Raw genomic sequence first — 17,530 nt, forward strand, 5'->3', positions numbered from 1 at the left:
AAAGGCACAATCCAATCTCAAACAATAATTCAGCATTAATATACCAGTAATGAATACATATTAGATGAATCTGGGTAAAAATTCAATAATTATGATCAAAATTGATAAAATGGGAAAAATAGTTTGAAATATCAAGCTTCAGCTATAGTTATCATATAAAAACAACACAAAAATAAAATTATTATTTATCCCATACAAAAAGTACAGGGCTAGAATCAATTCCCATTTCCAGATGATTTAGACTACATTTGTGTGAGTAAAATTTAAAGATTAAAATGGTAAAATGAAACGAGAGTTCAATATTTCACATGAAGTTGACTTTTTATCCCATAAAAAACAACACAGGGCTGAAATCAAACTTATCGGGCATTTTCAGATGATTTACATTTGTGTGAGTAAAATTTAAGGATTACAATTAAAATGAAATGAAAGTATAATATTTCACATAAAGTTGACATTTTCATCCCATGAAAAACAACACAGGAATAAATTAAACTTATTATTTATCCCCTACTGAGCTGAAATCAAACTTATCGGGCATTTTCAGATGATTTACATTTGTGTGAGTAAAATTTAAGGATTATAATTAAAATGAAAGCATAATATTTCACATAAAGTTGACATTTTTATCCAATGAAAACAGCACAGGGCTAAATTAAACTTATTATTATCTCATAAAAACAGTACAGGGCTAAAATCAAATCTTGCAGGCATTCCAAGATAAGACAAATTTGCATACAGCAATTTTAGAAACTCAATAACTGGTTGTTGATCGTGGGAAGGGCCAGATTCCGCCATCATGACAAGAACTATCATAATGAATACAAATTTGCTTGTATGTCCATTGCAGCAGGGTCTCGTTGCTTAAATAATCGGAACGGAAACACGGCATCTGAATGGCAGAATAATGACCAGACCCGACTACTTGGCGTTTTAATGAATCTCCAACTTCCAAAGTGACTTTCAGATCTTCTAAATCCCCTCCAAGTTAGTAAAGATGGAAACCAAGAAGTATGAGATGAATCGTAGGGTTGTAGACCGCAAGATTATTACATCAATCATCCAATCTTTGGACTTGCAGAAGGACTTTAAAAACTTCTTCCCAGAAATTATCATCTGGTTACATCTTGATCATTTCTAACATCCACTAGATATTATCCTGCACGAGACACATCACTTGCTCAACAGAGTCGAGTCGCAGTAACCTTTTAAAGTGTTGTGACATGTTTGCTCGATTCTCTCAGATGTTATATATTCTTCAGCATATCCTTCTCCATAGACTTGCAAACATTGGTCTCTGTCTGAAATATTGTAAAAGTGAATGTCATTACTAAAAATTTGGTAATGAAAATATCAGCGGTTTTCAAACATTTCGGTAGAGTGGACCCTGAAGAAACATTTTAGAGGCTAGGGCTGACATAGGCAAACTACAGCCTACATTCGAAATTCGGCCTGTTTAGTAATTCAATCTGGCCCACCTGATTTTACCACAACCAATCAAATTTGATGTTTTAGCTAAAAATTAACCCAAAAAATTTGTTGAGATTGCAATTACGGTAAATTTAGTTTCGGCTTATTGTTTTCCACCTTCGCTTTGTAACACTGTAAATATTGTTCATAACTTTTTATGTCACACTTACATGGCCCAGCAGTCTAAGTGGGCAAAATTTTGGGCCCCTGGTTTAAAAACCTTGCCCACCCCTGGGCTAGAGTGTAATATTCATAAGGCATGAGTGTGAGAATGGCCTTGACAGGGATTTCATTTTATTTGAACAATATACATATATTAATATAGACCAGGGTGGTCCAAGGTTGTCGGCTCCGCAGGCCACAAAATTATTTTTTCATTGTTCGCGGGCCACAATGGTGCCAAGAATAGGTAAACAGTGCAATTACAAAACAAACACTTTAATTGTGCAAACACATATTTATCAGACATAGCCATCTCAGGCTAATAGAATCCGCATTCGATTTTTAGTTTTCTATGATGCCTATATTGTTAGCATATATTCCCAGCCAAAAAGATAGAAAGCCAGATAATAATTTAGACTGCCAAGCACATCATTCAACTTCGCTATTAGCCTCAGCTAGCCATAACACTATTCAATTCAGTGACATAAGTGATGTAACAATACAATATGTCAAAAGATTTTTTGGAATAATTTGATTACGAAACAACACGGAATGCGATTTATTGATTACTTTCCGAATGTGACGCGGGCCACTAATAATGAAGCGGCGGGCCACATGTGGCCTAGGTTTGGACCACCCTGATATAGACTTTCGGATTTGAAATCTAGTGTGCCATGGTTATAGGCTTGAGAGTTGTTCAAACTCCAAATATACATGCAGACATGAGCAAATTGATCTTTGAAGTGTAGCAAGTATTATAAAGACAAATCTAAAATGGAATTCGATTCTATTTGAACAATATGAGTCACTTTTATTAACATAGACTAAATATTGCAATTTGAATGAAAAATTCCCTAAACCATGTCTTAAACAATGTAGCTGAACTCTGGAATACCCTAACAATTTTATGGTCTGGTGGTCTTGTGTAAATTTCACCTTTTTACTAGTTATAAAAAATAAACTTGACTTGAAGCAATAAATATTTTTTTAAATTTGACCCCAGAAAAATTCTCTCGGTAGTTTGGTATGTCAAATTTATTGCAACTTATTTTAATTGTGTTTTGTGTAGAGTTGGCGCTTACGAAAATATTCAACTAAGTGCAGTTTAGGGGTTCTGATAGCTATAATTAGCGACTAGTTCCTAAATATTGCAACACTAACTGAATCTTCTCGGAAGACATGATGACATTTGAGTTATCTAATTTACAACAATTTTTGGAAACAGGAATGAAAACTGATGAACTTAATGATCGAGGCAATACTTACAGCCATACTTGAATACCTGTCGGATGTACAGAAGTCTCAGAGCGGCAGCAGAAATCACAATTGTAACGTCATTTTAGACTTATGACTGATTGAGAATTGTACCGTAATAAACATAAAAAACAAAATTCCATCGGTGTCAGTGGCGTATCCTATCTAGGGTGTGGCAGCCATGGCTCGTGCCATGGGCGATGTTTGAACAGGAGCGCAAAAAAAGGTGAAAAGTATTAATTATAAAAAGTTTTAATGAAATAATTTCAAATTGGAAATAACTGAAACTCGTATTTCATCAACAGTCATTATAGATTGTCAACAACTATCAAGGGGTGTATTTTAAGACTTTGCCACGGATGCGATTTTACGTAAATACAGCACTGCCACATTCAATATACAAATATTAAAATACAAACTACGACTCTATCGAAGCACAAAGAGAAAAATAATTTGGTGTAACCTAGTTTCCTTGCACTAATATGCTTATAACAGAAGGGAGTTGAAGAACATGGGTATTCGAAGAAACCAATATGTACTGTACTTAAAAGCCATAAAATTAAACTGATCGTGTTTTTCTTCGTTTTAATTTTAGTTGTGTATTCACTCCTTTATTAATATCTATAGCAGGGGTATGCAACCTTTATTACAGGAGGACGAGTATCTTTTGCTAATGACAGGGCCGCGAAAACACCATTAAAAATCGACACGCCACACAATTCCGCAATTCTTTGCAGAAAGCAGAAAATAATTATCGTCTTCGCCCTCATGTTGAGGGCGCTTTTTTGAAAGAACACCAACTTCCCCCTATAAGAGTGATCCTCAAGGCAAGTTCCAGAAAATTGTATAAAGCACATATTTAATGGGAAAACCTCACAGACTCCAACAGAGGTCGAAAGCAGACAGTGTCATGCTATACGTTCATATATTGTCGAGTCGCACAAACGAATTCAATTGGCACAAAAAAATATGCTGAAATATAAAAGTCTACACTTATACAAATATTAAAATATAAACTACAGCTCTATCAAAGCACATAAAGAAAAATAATTTGGTATACCCTAGTTTCACTGCATTAATATGCTATTAACAGAAGGGTGTTGACTGTTGAAGAACATTGGAACTCTTAGAAACCAATATGTACTTTACTTCAAAAGTATCAAATTAATTTTTTGCTAGGCACCAAATGTTGCTAAATTAAATAACATTATTTCATTAAAGGTTAAAATGGTCCATTCTGCAAATGTGAATGCTGGTGACTGTACATTTGAACCCACGTACATTTGAACCCATGCGTATATCCACGGGTTCAATCTATATGCGGGTGCTAAAACCCATGGGTTAGGATTAGTATGGGTTTAACTATCCGTGAAACAAAAAAAAATCCATAGGTGCAATAGCATACAGGTGCAATTGTCATGGGTTCAAATGTACGTGGGTTCAAATGTAATGGAACCGTGAATGCTATATCAATAATAAACAATGTCCAAGCAACAGATTAAGCGAAGCAAAATTTTAAACCAAGCAGTTTATTTTCTGCTGCTGCACATACATACATACTCGAAAAATAGGTAAAAATATTCTCAGTTTAAGAAAAACAAGCAATACTTTGGCACCCGTTAAATATGAACTATTCCATCGTAGTACACATTAGAAAATCCAAATAAACAAGACTGTGCGAGCATATAAGAGTAATTAACAAACTGTACTATACAAAAGCATATACTCAACAATGGGTATCCCCTTAGTATGTGAACCAAAATGGGGGACAACGAAACATAGTATGTGTACCCAGGTAGGCCATAATTTTTTAGCCCATGTGACTCCTGAAGTATTTGTACTTGTAATCATGGCCTGACCCCAACCTTGTAAACATACTATGTTCCGGTGTCCACCATCTTAGTTCGCATACTACGGAAGTACCCAACAATGCTAACAATGTTAAACAGCAAATCAAAATTACGACAAGTAGATGATTGTTCAGCTGTTGTTAGAGTAACCTGTTTATTTCCACAAATGATTTTTATAACAGAAGAGTCATCACTATTGATGCAATTATATAATTTTATTATATTCTTTGAAGTTTGCTACATATTAACTTTCAATTGTCTATTTTGCATAGATGATGTTTTCAACACTTCACATTCAACCAGTTATTCTCCAGTGTGTACTCTTGAAATCTCTCATTGTCCCCAACAATTGACACCAGTATGGGTTCGTACATGTGTTTTCAAGTTGGAATTGTGAGAGAAAATTAGATTTTTTGATAAGAGCTTTCCACTTCCATTACAACTGCATGGCTATTCCTTAGTATGGGTACGAATATGAGTTTTCAAGTAAGAATTCACTTTAAAACGCTTCCCACATTGCCCACAAACATATGGTTTTTCTCCAGAATGGATACGAATATGGGTTTTCAAGTGAGATTTCTCATTGAAACGCTTCCCACATTGCTCACATTCATATGGTTTTTCTCCAGTATGAATACGAATATGGTTTTTCAAGTGAGAATTCACATTAAAACGCTTCCCACATTGCTCACAAGCATATGGTTTTTCTCCAGTGTGGGTACGAATATGGATTTTCAAATTACACTTTGCAGAAAAATACTTTCCACAATGTTCACAACCGTATGGCTTTTCTCCAGTATGAGTTCGTATATGAAATTTTAAATAGTATCTTTGTGAGAAATATGCGCCGCAAAGCTCACAGCCATATGGCTTTTCTCCAGTATGGGTTCGAATATGCCTTGTTAAGTGAGAATTCATATTGAAACGCTTCCCACATTGCTCACAAGCATATGGTCTTTCTCCAGTATGAGTTCGGATATGCCTTATCAATTCAGCATTTTTGAAAAATGACTTTTCACATAATTCGCAAGCATGTGGTCTTTCTCCGGCATGAATTTGAGTATGCAGTTTCAAATCATATTTACTTGGGAAGTGCTTTCCACAACGCTTACACAGTTTTTCTATTGTATGAGCTTTAATAAAATGACTTTTCAATATACAACCATCACTAAAACGCTTCGGACACTTTTCACAAAGATATGGTTTTATTCCAGTATGGATTCGTATATGCCTTGTTAAATGAGAGTTTTGTAAGAATCGCTTTCCACAGTGTTCACAAGCATATGGCTTTTCTCCAGTGTGAATTAGAATATGCTGTTTCAAATCAGAAGTACGTGGAAAACGCTTTCCACATTGCTTACAATGGTATGATTTTTCTCCTGTATGGCTCAGAATATGATTTCTCAAGTTATAATTTTCAGTGAAACGCATTTGACAATATTTACAAGTGTATGGCTTTATACCAGTATGGGTTCGAATATGTCTTTTAAGATGGGTTTTTTGTGCGAAATACATTCCACAATGTTCACAACTATATGGCTTTTCTCTAGTATGAATTCGGATATGTCGTTTTAATTGTGAGGTGAAACCAAAACGCTTTCCGCATTGTTTACAAGTGTATGGCTTTTCTCCAGTATGGGATCGGATATGTCCTTTTAGGAAAGAACTTTGAGAAAATTGCTTTCCACAGTGTTCACAAACGTAAGGCTTTTCTCCTGTATGGGTTAGAATATGTCTTTTCAAATGAGAATTTACTGTAAAACACTTTCCACATTGTTTACAAACAAATGGCTTTTCTCCTGTATGAATTCGTAAATGCACTTTCAAGAAAGTATTTCTAGCAAAACGTTTTCCACAGTGCTCACAAGTATGAGGTTTTTCGCCGAGCATTTTCCACAAAATTCCTGATTAAATAGTTGGTTTGGCGTATGAATTCGTGAATGCCCTTGCGGAGGCCCTTCAATTGTAGCTGCCTTCTAATCAGATATGCAATTTTTGAGAACCATATTTCTCCAAAAAATAAGACCGGTTTTTATTTTAAGTTTCTTCCGAAAATGACACTAGGGCTTATTTTTGGAGGATGATTGTTTATTGTCCGGACAATTTGTATGATTGTTTACAAACAAATGGCTTTTCTCCAGTATGATTTCGTAAATGCACTCTAAGTAAGAATTTCTAGCAAAATGTTTTCCACAGTGCTCACAAGTATGTAGTTTTTCTCCATGCATTTTCCACAAAATTCCTGATTAAATAGTTGGTTTGGCGTATGAATTTGTAAACGCCTTTGCGGAACCCTTCGTTTGTAGTTGTCTTCTAATCAAAGATGCAATTGATGAGAACTGGCATATTTCAATGACGAAAAGTTGTTGCTCCAAGTTAATTATAAGTATCAAAAATCTTGAAGTATGATCTGTGAATACTATTTATGGATCATAAATATACATACATACTTTATATATGGAAAGAAATAAAACTATGAGAAAAGCAAATACTTCTATCCAAAAAAATAGACGTCCCCCCTAATACCGCAATAAAAGAATGAGAATTACCATTCAGTAGCAAAAACAGTATCATTATGCATTGCTACTGCAATCAAATTTAACTAATGTATCAATAACTTTACCAAGTTTTGATACGCTTGTGGCCCATTTTAAAAGGTTTGTGGGTTTTGGCAACACTAAGAAATTGGAATTTCTCTCAAGTACTAGATTGACTAAACTAAAAACTTATTTTCCGGGCACACCATTCAAATTTGGCCCTTCTCCACGTTCCCCAGTTTGCACACCCCGGATATAGATCATTGCTTGTCAAACTTTTTCAAAATTGTACAATCTTTAACCCTTTCCATGCAATTTTTGTTTTTTATTAAATAATCGTATTTGCTATGCCGATTTTATGCATTTGTACCCCCACAACTAATCGATCGACTAACAAAAAACTTAATGATCCTCTGCTGCCCACTGACGGCTCGTTGGAAAGCTTATTTAAAGAGCTTGCAATTGGCGATTAAAAAAAAAGTTTTTTTGAAAGTGGTGGTCTGAGTCACAAACCGGATAGAAAAGACCTTTTTTTTCTTGAGAGTTGAAACTTCAAACCTTGATAAAAAATAGAAATATTCGCTAAATCCTTTACTGTTACCGCTTCGTGGTTGGCAAACAATAGCATAATATTGCTGTAGCAATTTCGTGATCTAACTCAAAATACTTTGGTAGATGGAAGGGATAATATGTCTGCTATTACCACCCAAAAAAACACTCCCTCGTTCCGCCGCAAATAAAATTCCCGTCTTAAACGAAAGCGAGATTTTCGCTTATGTTAATCTCGAAGAAGACTTCTTATTAGGGATGGGCAATATAGAATACCGAATCCGGAGGATTCGAATCCCAAAGTATTCGAATCCAACAGGATCCGATAACAGGATTCGGTTTCCGCTTCTCCGGCGCCATGCGTCGATTTTTGCATTTCGGGTTTCTAAATATCAATTAAAGACGAGCGTTTTTCTCGCGTGGAAATCTCTCTCGTTTAACTAGACTTGCGTCTGCTCGGAAAGAACCCGTAAAATCGGTAAACATCAAACACAGTAATCTCAATCGGCGTATTCTGGACAAGAAGTCGTGAAGTACACCTTACGACGAAGACTCGTTATTGCACCATTTTTTGCGTTTTCCTGCTTTGCTATCTAGCGAGGGTTTAATAATAATAATTATTTGTGCCGACTTACTGGCGATATTACGATAATCTGATTGCAACAATCTTCAATTGTTTACAGGCGTGCCTTGCTTCATTTTACATTACTGTAAATGATTTTCCGTGACCGGTGAGTTTTCCCCAGAAAATGATGCATGTAAATCAAAAGCCAGGCGTAAAATGTTATGACATTACTTGCGAATAATTTAAATCAAATATTATTTTGGAATAATTTTATTACTTTTATTACACCAGTTTCCGAAATACAAAGTTATATCGCATAACACGACGATCTGTCGCATTTAAAATTCACTCCCAAAAGATTACATATCTTTCGGTCCGTTTCTATCGTTCAAGATAGACGCACGTTTGATCGAGTGTCTGTAGTAATTTTATTCGCCGATAAAATTAAAAAAAAGAAGCCGCATCTGGCGAAAATAGTTACGTATTGAGTTTGAGTAGAGCCAAGTCTGGGTAGATAATGATATGTAACAATAATAAAAGAAATTGAATTCGTCTTTAGATGATGTTAACTAATAACTAACTACGAAATCGCGTTTACGGGAACCTTGTTTTGCACGTCTTGATCGCACAGAATAATAAGTTGATTTTAATTGATAGTGGTTAAATTTAATATTTTACACCGGTGCATAGGTTGCAGTGGCCACACGCTGGTCCTGCATCTAATTAATTCTCAGCGGTGGTGTTTTAGTACACTCGACACTCTATAACATTAATAATGATTTAATGTCGTTTCATATCTATTTTTGTATTTAACCGCTTACTATTAAAGTGTTTGTGAAGCGTAATTTAGCATATAAGTATTTAGCGATTACATACATTTGGAACAATTGAAAGCAAAAATATTGTAATTTTCTTAGATTTCATTGTCCTGGGAAATGCCTGTTTAGTATCAAATCAAATCCAATGTTAAGGACATTTCCAAATAAATAATACATTTATAGTAATACATTTATAATTTTTTGACATCTAAATCCAGCAATCAGGAAAATTCCCTCTATTTGAATAAGTATGAAAATAGAATAGGATTCGGTATTCTGGATTCGATTTAACTATTCTAGAATATTCTAGAATAGTAAATTATTCTACATTGCCCATCCCTACTTCTTATCAATAAACTAAAACCCGGAAAAACTAGACCAACAGTTTGCAGCCGATTGCTAAATAAAACAGTGGAGTACATCAACGTACCCGCCGCAATCTAGCGAGTTTTGTCGTTGGTACGTATACGTGCCCACCGCACGAATAGGTTAATAACCTCCACTCATACTGTACAGTACTCTGGTACACCAGTACACTCCAGACTGGATTCCATGGCAAATGCACGCCGAGGGCGCCAGCACTTCACAAAAATGCTCGCGAGCGCATTCAATTCAAATTTGAAAATTTGCAATTGCTCCCCAATAAAAATCAGTTATAATGGTTTTCACATCAATAACAAGTAATATAAAGATGCTTACAATTTTTTGCTCCACAATTTTGGCTACAACTAGCTTGCAAGATTTGGTCTGATCAAAAAATGCAAAGCTAAAAGGACCTCATTTCAAAATTGCTTGGCAGACTCCATGCAGATGCTGGTCAGTTACGGCTCTGATCCAGCCTTTTTTTTCAGCCAATAATTTTATGTAAAAACACTCCCAGGATTAATGACAAAGTATAAAAATAATGTTTGGGGTCAAAGGTCAAATGACCATTATGCCCTGATTCAACGTACGGATGCACTGATCAGTACTGGTATCTAAAGTCAAACAAACACTCTCTAACTAAATGACAAAGTATAGAAAAATGTTTGGGTATCAAAGGTCAAACGTCATCTTTGCGTCGATTTAACAAATTTTCATCCAATAATTTTACACGAATGTCAGGATGTACTGAACAGTATCTGAAGTCAAAGTCAGTTGCACACCGTGATCTTTAATTGCACGCTGGGAATTCTGATTTGCACGCCCGATTTCTCTTTTAAAAAGGCAATGAAATCCAGACTGGAGTACACTCAACTCATCTCGCACTAAAAACTAATACCTGAATACGGTGTTGAGTGAGATGATTGCTGGACTTGTCGTCATTTTGTAATTACAGCATTACAGTGTGGTTTGGGTACCGTAAAAGCGCCTAACTTCGGACAAAATTACCATATTTCCATCAATAAGTCAAACAATTTATTGTACAAATTGCGCCAAAATTGCTCGCTGAAACATTGATGCGATATGTTACATTCCCTGCAAATTTCGTGCCCATCGGAATATTTTTACTATTGAAATAATCGATTTTTTTTGCCATCTGACCATTTTCTTTCACTGCCCTAACTTCGGACAGTCATTTTTCTCATTGCGTAACTGCGACGCACAGAAAGAAAGAGGCTTCCCACGCGGATGACGCAATCATGTCGTTGCGTGAGATAAGACACTCGATCGGCGTCGTAACGTAACATCTTAACATGCATTATTTGAAATTTCAATCGTCCTATGTTTACCTTGTTGCATTTATTTGGTATTTTAGTTACGTCAGAATAATAACACGTTGGCCTTTATAATTAGGAATTAACATACGCAAATTAATCTAATGCAAACCGTTTCGATTTACAATAAACATTTTAACCGGCTTGTAAGCCTTTGAAATATTAATACTCACGACAGATAGCTTTGTTGATGTTACGTTGTTATCTTTATGAGTAATTAATTTTTCATCAAACTTAACGCGAACCCAATTGTAACGTTTAATCTTCAATTTAATTTCACTAATTAACATTGAGATGGGTGCCGTGATTTTGTTTCGGAATAAAATGAATTCTCCACACGAGTGTATCTAATAACTATCGATTTTGACTTCAAAGCGTAAAATAGTTGTTTTCGTCAGTATACAGTGCCACATGGACGTTGCATTTCTCTAGTTTTATATTTTCGAATTTTGACAACATTGGTTACGTAAGAAACGTATTCACGTTGAAGTGATTTTGGCATATGTTCACACATGGACCGAACAAAATACAGAAATAGTACACTGGAATGCATCTTTACCTTACACGAAAATTGCTAATATGGCGCCGTTGCGTCCGGCATCAAAATTCGTTTCCGCGACGACGTGTCGGAAGTGAGCGAAAAATGATCTACGTGAGGTTGACGTAACTTTTAACGCAGCGTGAAATCTCAATAATTTTACAAAATTCACAATTCGGAATTTTACGTTCTATTTAAATCGCGTATGACATCTTGCGATCACTCTGATAAATTGCACAAATGCACAATTTAGGTATCGTACCTGTACCTGTTTTGCTTCTTTCAAATCAGTACCGGTACGTCTGAACTAACAAACCTGGGTCCTGACAGAAGGATTTACATAGGATAGGATTTACATATTTATCCCGGGGGAGAGGAAAGCCAATAAGACGGCTTATCCATATGGCGAACCACGGCCTCTCGTCCGGTTACCATTCCAAGTCGGGTATGGGATTAGTTTTTACTGTATTGTTTGTTTTCGGAAGCATGGACTTGGTGGTGGAGGAAGCCGTAACCGACCAGCGGTTACGTGAACCACCCAACGACGGCGAGGAGTCCAGCTATCCTCTCGCACATAACCATCCCTGCATGGGATTCGAACCTGCGAACCCACGCAGAGTGATTAGAGGTGCGGTGGCGAGCGTATTCCTAACGCTTAGCCCGTTGAGCCACACCGCCGCGCCTTACCCAGAACCCAGACATATATATTTCCATTATTTCAATATAGTTATTGCGGTAAAACCAAGGGAGAAAATGTTGGTAACGGTATATACAGTACCGTACTCGTAAATGACATGTCGATCAATGTACCGTTCGAGTTTATATCCCTAAAAGTTTGCGGGTACCCTCAATTGGAATGACCTTCTTCGCGGATGTCTTTAAGTTGTCATTCATATTTAGGACAACAATTGAGCACAGATGAACAACAGGTTTATTACTAATCATTACCACAAATGAAATATTAAAAGGCTGCAAATCCTATACCGGTAATTCTCGCTGATGAAACGCTTTACAACAGAGTAGACAGGGGGCCCACCAATACCAGGTAGCGATTATAACTTGTACGTGCAGCTGAAAAGCACCGAGTCTCGTTTTACTCTTCAACAATCGAATCCCACGCGAATTAAATGTTCCCATGAAACAATATCACCTAAGATTAACAATGTTAATAAATGTTCGGAAACAATGACAAAAGTCAGCGCAGCCTGTAAGAATTGTTAACTGACAAAATTTAAGAGTTTGTTGAATTAAGTAGAAAGCGAAAACCTGTATTGAAATTAAAAAAACTAAATTAATAGTAATAGGGAACACGGGGTATTAGGGCGTGGCTTCGAGTGATATGGGCGTCTATTTCACATTTAATTCATTGTCATTTAATTCACAATATATATAATACCGTGTTTTCCCGAAAATAAGACCTAGCCTGAATTTTAAAAATGATTTTAATATAAGTCCTCCCCTAATTTTTTTTTACATAATCGATGGCAAGAAATCTCTCCTACACATTTTAATTGATTTACTTTTTTACTAATTCACTTTCTATATTCTTCGGTGACCGTACATTTGAACCCATGTACATTTGAACCCATGCGTATATCCACGGGTTCAATCTATATGCGGGTGCTAAAACCCATGGGTTAGGGTTAGTATGGGTTTAACTATCCGTGAAACAAAAAAAATTCCATAGGTGCAATTGTCATGGGTTCAAATGTACGTGGGTTCAAATGTAATGGAACCATATTCTTCACCAGAGAATGGACCTTTCTCCGACCTTTAACCCCCGAAAAATTCTTCCTATACTTTACCATTGCAAAATTTTCGGGGCTATTTTAAGAGTGCTTTTGCGAGTTGGCGCCTGTGAAATGGGTATGTGTTTCAAACCATCATTATGATTCATCGCATACAACAATCTGTTTTTTAAATGTACTGGTAAAGAATTTTAGCCTAATCTATCACAGCTATTTCTACACTAATTTATATGACTGCAATTAAATTAAAACTCCTAGGAAGACAGGGTGACCATTGAATTATCCGATTTATATTTAAATTTCCAAAACACAACTGAAAACTAACGAAAAGAGTTCAAAAATGCGAAAACGGGGTAATGTTTACGTCCACGCTGGAAAATCTATCTGAGTGTAAAATTGTCTGAGCGGATGCCAAAAGGGAGCATTGTTACGTCACTTTTTGCATCTTGCTGATTAGCCAAGGTCACGAAGTAAACAAGGAAATCGATGCTCGGGGAAAGGTCCATAGATTACACATGATGTGTATATTATTTTTTTTTTGATACATCCATTTTGTTATAAAAATGTAAATTGTTTTAACGGCTCGTTATATCGTGCATTTTCTCCACTATCAAGTCCATGCATCTGGAACAAATAACTTGCTAACTAATCCCATACTCGACATAAACTGGTTGCTAGATAAGAGGCAGTGGTTCATTCATATGTTTAATAACGAAATAAACATGTAAAGCTTAACTATAGGTGTATGAGAGAGAAATTTTATTTTTAAGTAGATGTATATCGAGATCACATGACCTAAAATATCTATGACAGTCCCTTTTTATATACTGAGAGTGTAACATAACAAAACCTGTGTCTATTTATTTGTATATGGCCAAAATTAGGAACGGAAGAATATTTACGGGCCAGGACAAGGGAGCACCCGCAAGGTACATATTTATCAAGATACCTGTATAATTGAATTGATGCGAATATACACGTTCTTAACTGTGATAATGACGTAACATTTGGACGTGTCTAGAAAGTAATGCGGTAAAGAAATAAAGTGTTAAACACGCGGCAGTGCGGCCCATGCACCTCTGATTACTCTGCGTAGGTTGGCAGGTTCAAATCCCACATGGGGATGCGGATGGTTTATATGCGAGAGGATTGCTGGACTCGCTCGCTGCCTCGTAGGGTGGTTCATGTAACCGCTGGTCGGTTACGGCTTCCTCCACCATTACATCTATGCTCCCGAAATCAAATAACTAACTAATCCGACATGGAATTGGTAACTAGACAAGAAGAGAGGCCGTGGTTTGCCATATGGCTTCCTCTCCCGCGAGATAAATATGTGAATCCCATATTTCACTTGAGTTCGGCGGGCCATATCAAATCGTTAAGCGGGCCATAATTGGCCCGCTGTTTGGCAACCACTGCCGTAAATAGTCGTATCGTTACCACCCAATCATCTACCGAAAACCTTTGATTCTCTTAATTTATTCTTATTTATATTAATTAGTATGTTTTCTGATTTAACGAAAAATAAATTCTCTGATTTAACGAAAAATAAATTCTCTCTCTCTAAATTGAATATGTGAATTTATTTATTTTTTCATGGTCAAAACTGTCCAATCTACGTTTTATCACACACGTTCTGATTGAGTGTATATATAATTCAATTCTATCTGTGTAATAAACAGTGTCCCAGACCCAGTAACAGATTGAGTCAAAATTGTAACCAACTGCTGCTGCAGAAAACATACACAAAAAAATTTCCATTGTAAAAATACAAGCAATATTTTGGCACTTATCAAAGCAGTCAAACATGAACTATCGTAACATCACAATAGATATTAGGAAATCCAAATAAACAAAACTCAGGACTATGCAAAAACACAAGGTAAATAAACAGACCGTAGTATACAAGAAAAAAACTCGATGTGTTCTATCAGCATATTTAAAAGTATGCAACTTATATGCTACGCCTGTTCAGCAGTTGTTGAAGTAACCTGCTTATTCCCAGTACATACACATGTTGCTTGACCATGGAAAGTCTTTGTAATGAATTATTTTTATTATATTCTCTGAAGTTTACTGCAGATGAATTTCAATTGTCTATTTTGCATAAATGTTTTAACACACTTCTCATTTATATGGTTTTTCTCCAGTGTGCAATCCCTCATTGTCTCTAACTAACGACCTTTTCAGCAAATGGCTTTACTTCAGTATGAGTTCTTGCATGTCTTTTCAAGTTAGACTTGTGAGAAAAACCTTTTCCACATTGTTCACAACAATATGGCTTTTCTCCAGTATGGGTTAGCATATGGCCACTAAAGTCAGGATTTCCAGAAAAACGCTTTCCGCATTGTTTACAAGCGTATGGCTTTTCTCCAGTATGCGTTCGCATATGGCCTTCCAAGAAAGATTTTTGGGAAAAACACATTCCACAGTGTTTACAAGTGTATGGCTTTTCTCCCGTATGGATTCGAATATGTCTTTTCAAATGACCATTTACAGCAAAACACTTTCCACAGTGTTTACAAGTGTATGGCTTTTCTCCTGTATGGATTCGTATATGCTGTTTCAATCTGAATTTTAGAGAAAAACGTTTTCCACAGTGCTCACAAATATGTAGTTTTTCTTTAGTATGAAATCGAACATGCAGTTCTAATTCAGAATTATTTGAAAAACAATTTCCACATTGCTCACAAACATGAAATTTCTCTTCATTGTTCATTTGTCAATGAACGTGTATCTAAATTGGAATCCAAAATAGGAATTTTTCACGAGAATGAATCGTAATGAATATGCAACTGAACTTTTTCCACAGCGATTAAAGATATGTGTCTCTTCTCCGGGATGAGTTTGAATGTACCACTTGTAATCAGTGAATGAAGTAAAGTATTTCTCACAAATGAGTCTGAGTGAATTCGAATATGGGTTTGTAAGAACGCTCAGTGAATTTTTTTCCTGTTAGAAATGGATTGAAGTTTTAAAATATGAAAAGTGTGTTAATTGGCAAAAATATTAGTTTGTGGTGAATTAATCAAACTACTATCAATTGTGCAAGTCAAAAAAATTGCAAATTACAATTAGGATTGACGGTGTATATAAAGAAAAACAACTAGGGCCTATATAGCGAATCATAAAGCACAAATGCGCTCAATGATCAATGTATTCTCCAATGCACCACCCGTCCGGCTCAGATTTATTATCGCGATCAAGAAAATGTAGCCTACTTATTCTATGTATATTCCAATGATAACCAACCCTTATTTGATATTAATAACATATTCGTCCATGCATGCACCATAGGTACCGGTACTTTGGTTCTGGTGGAAATTCAGACTTTCCAGTTTCCAATATTTCGTTATCGTTATTCTAATGAAAAAATCAAGCGGGCAAGAGTTGGGGTCTGGTATAGTTTAGTACCACATCCACTTCTAGTTGGCCTGGCTCAACAATTTTTGCATATGTCATTTCTAACCCCCAACTGACTACGTCACCGAAAAATTACGTCAATGCAACGTCACAGTGGCGTGCCGTAGAAGCGCCTAACTTCGGACAGTTCCTGACACCGGACAAAATTTCGGGTCCAGTATAGTTTAGTACCACAAGTACTTCCAGTGGGCGTAGCATAACGATTTTTGCATATGTTATTCCTAACCTTCACCTGACTATGCCATCCAAAAATTACGTCACTACGACGTCACCATCACGTCATAGGGATTGCCGAAGTATAATTACGATCGCCCGAAATGGCATCTGCGCCGCCGATAAGAACTTGCTAAAGCCGGCGATCTCTCTCCTATCGTGATCGTTGCGACGAGAAAACGAGAGAAATAGCTTGCTCGATTTCGGGTTATCGTCTGCGCGTTTTGGACGACCATCTGCATACTTCGGTGGCCTTATTACGCCACTGTGACGTCGGAATGACGTAATTTTTCGGTGACGTAGTCAGGTGGGGGTTAAGATTGACATATGCAAAAATTATTGAGCCAGGCCAACTAGAAGTAGATGTGGTACTAACTATACCAGACCCAAAATTTCAAACTGTCATATCTTGGGTAAAAAGCGCCGTATACTGACAGTTTCAATTAATATATTTAGCGCTGTTAAGTGTTCATCTATTCTTCACTTTTTGAATTTTTCATAAAATAATTTTCAGTGAGAAAACGGCGATTTTCACAAAAAACGACTGGCCGCTTTTCCAAGACGCATAGACAAAATACCATCACCCGGTAGAGGGCGTAAATAGGTGTACATAATCCATTGAACTGATCACGAGATGTCGTATGAGATTCGTGTAAAAAATAAATTCTGAATTTTAAATTCCATAAAAATTTTGGGATTTCGTGCC

The 17,530-nt window shown here is 36.2% G+C and overlaps 1 protein-coding gene across 1 annotated transcript; it reads right to left on the reverse strand.

The window, feature by feature from the left end:
* Positions 1-2,984: 2,984 nt before the first annotated feature.
* LOC120333173 (uncharacterized) lies at positions 2,985-17,103 on the reverse strand. Its single transcript, XM_078119164.1, has 2 exons — positions 15,396-17,103; positions 2,985-6,621 (listed from the first exon to the last, which is right to left on the reverse strand). The coding sequence occupies exons 1-2, from the start codon at positions 15,905-15,907 to the stop codon at positions 5,187-5,189; spliced, it is 1,947 nt and encodes a 648-aa protein (XP_077975290.1). The 5' UTR covers positions 15,908-17,103; the 3' UTR covers positions 2,985-5,186.
* Positions 17,104-17,530: the final 427 nt, after the last annotated feature.

This window comes from Styela clava, chromosome 13 (assembly GCF_964204865.1).
Source record: "Styela clava chromosome 13, kaStyClav1.hap1.2, whole genome shotgun sequence".
Lineage (NCBI taxonomy): Eukaryota > Metazoa > Chordata > Ascidiacea > Stolidobranchia > Styelidae > Styela > Styela clava.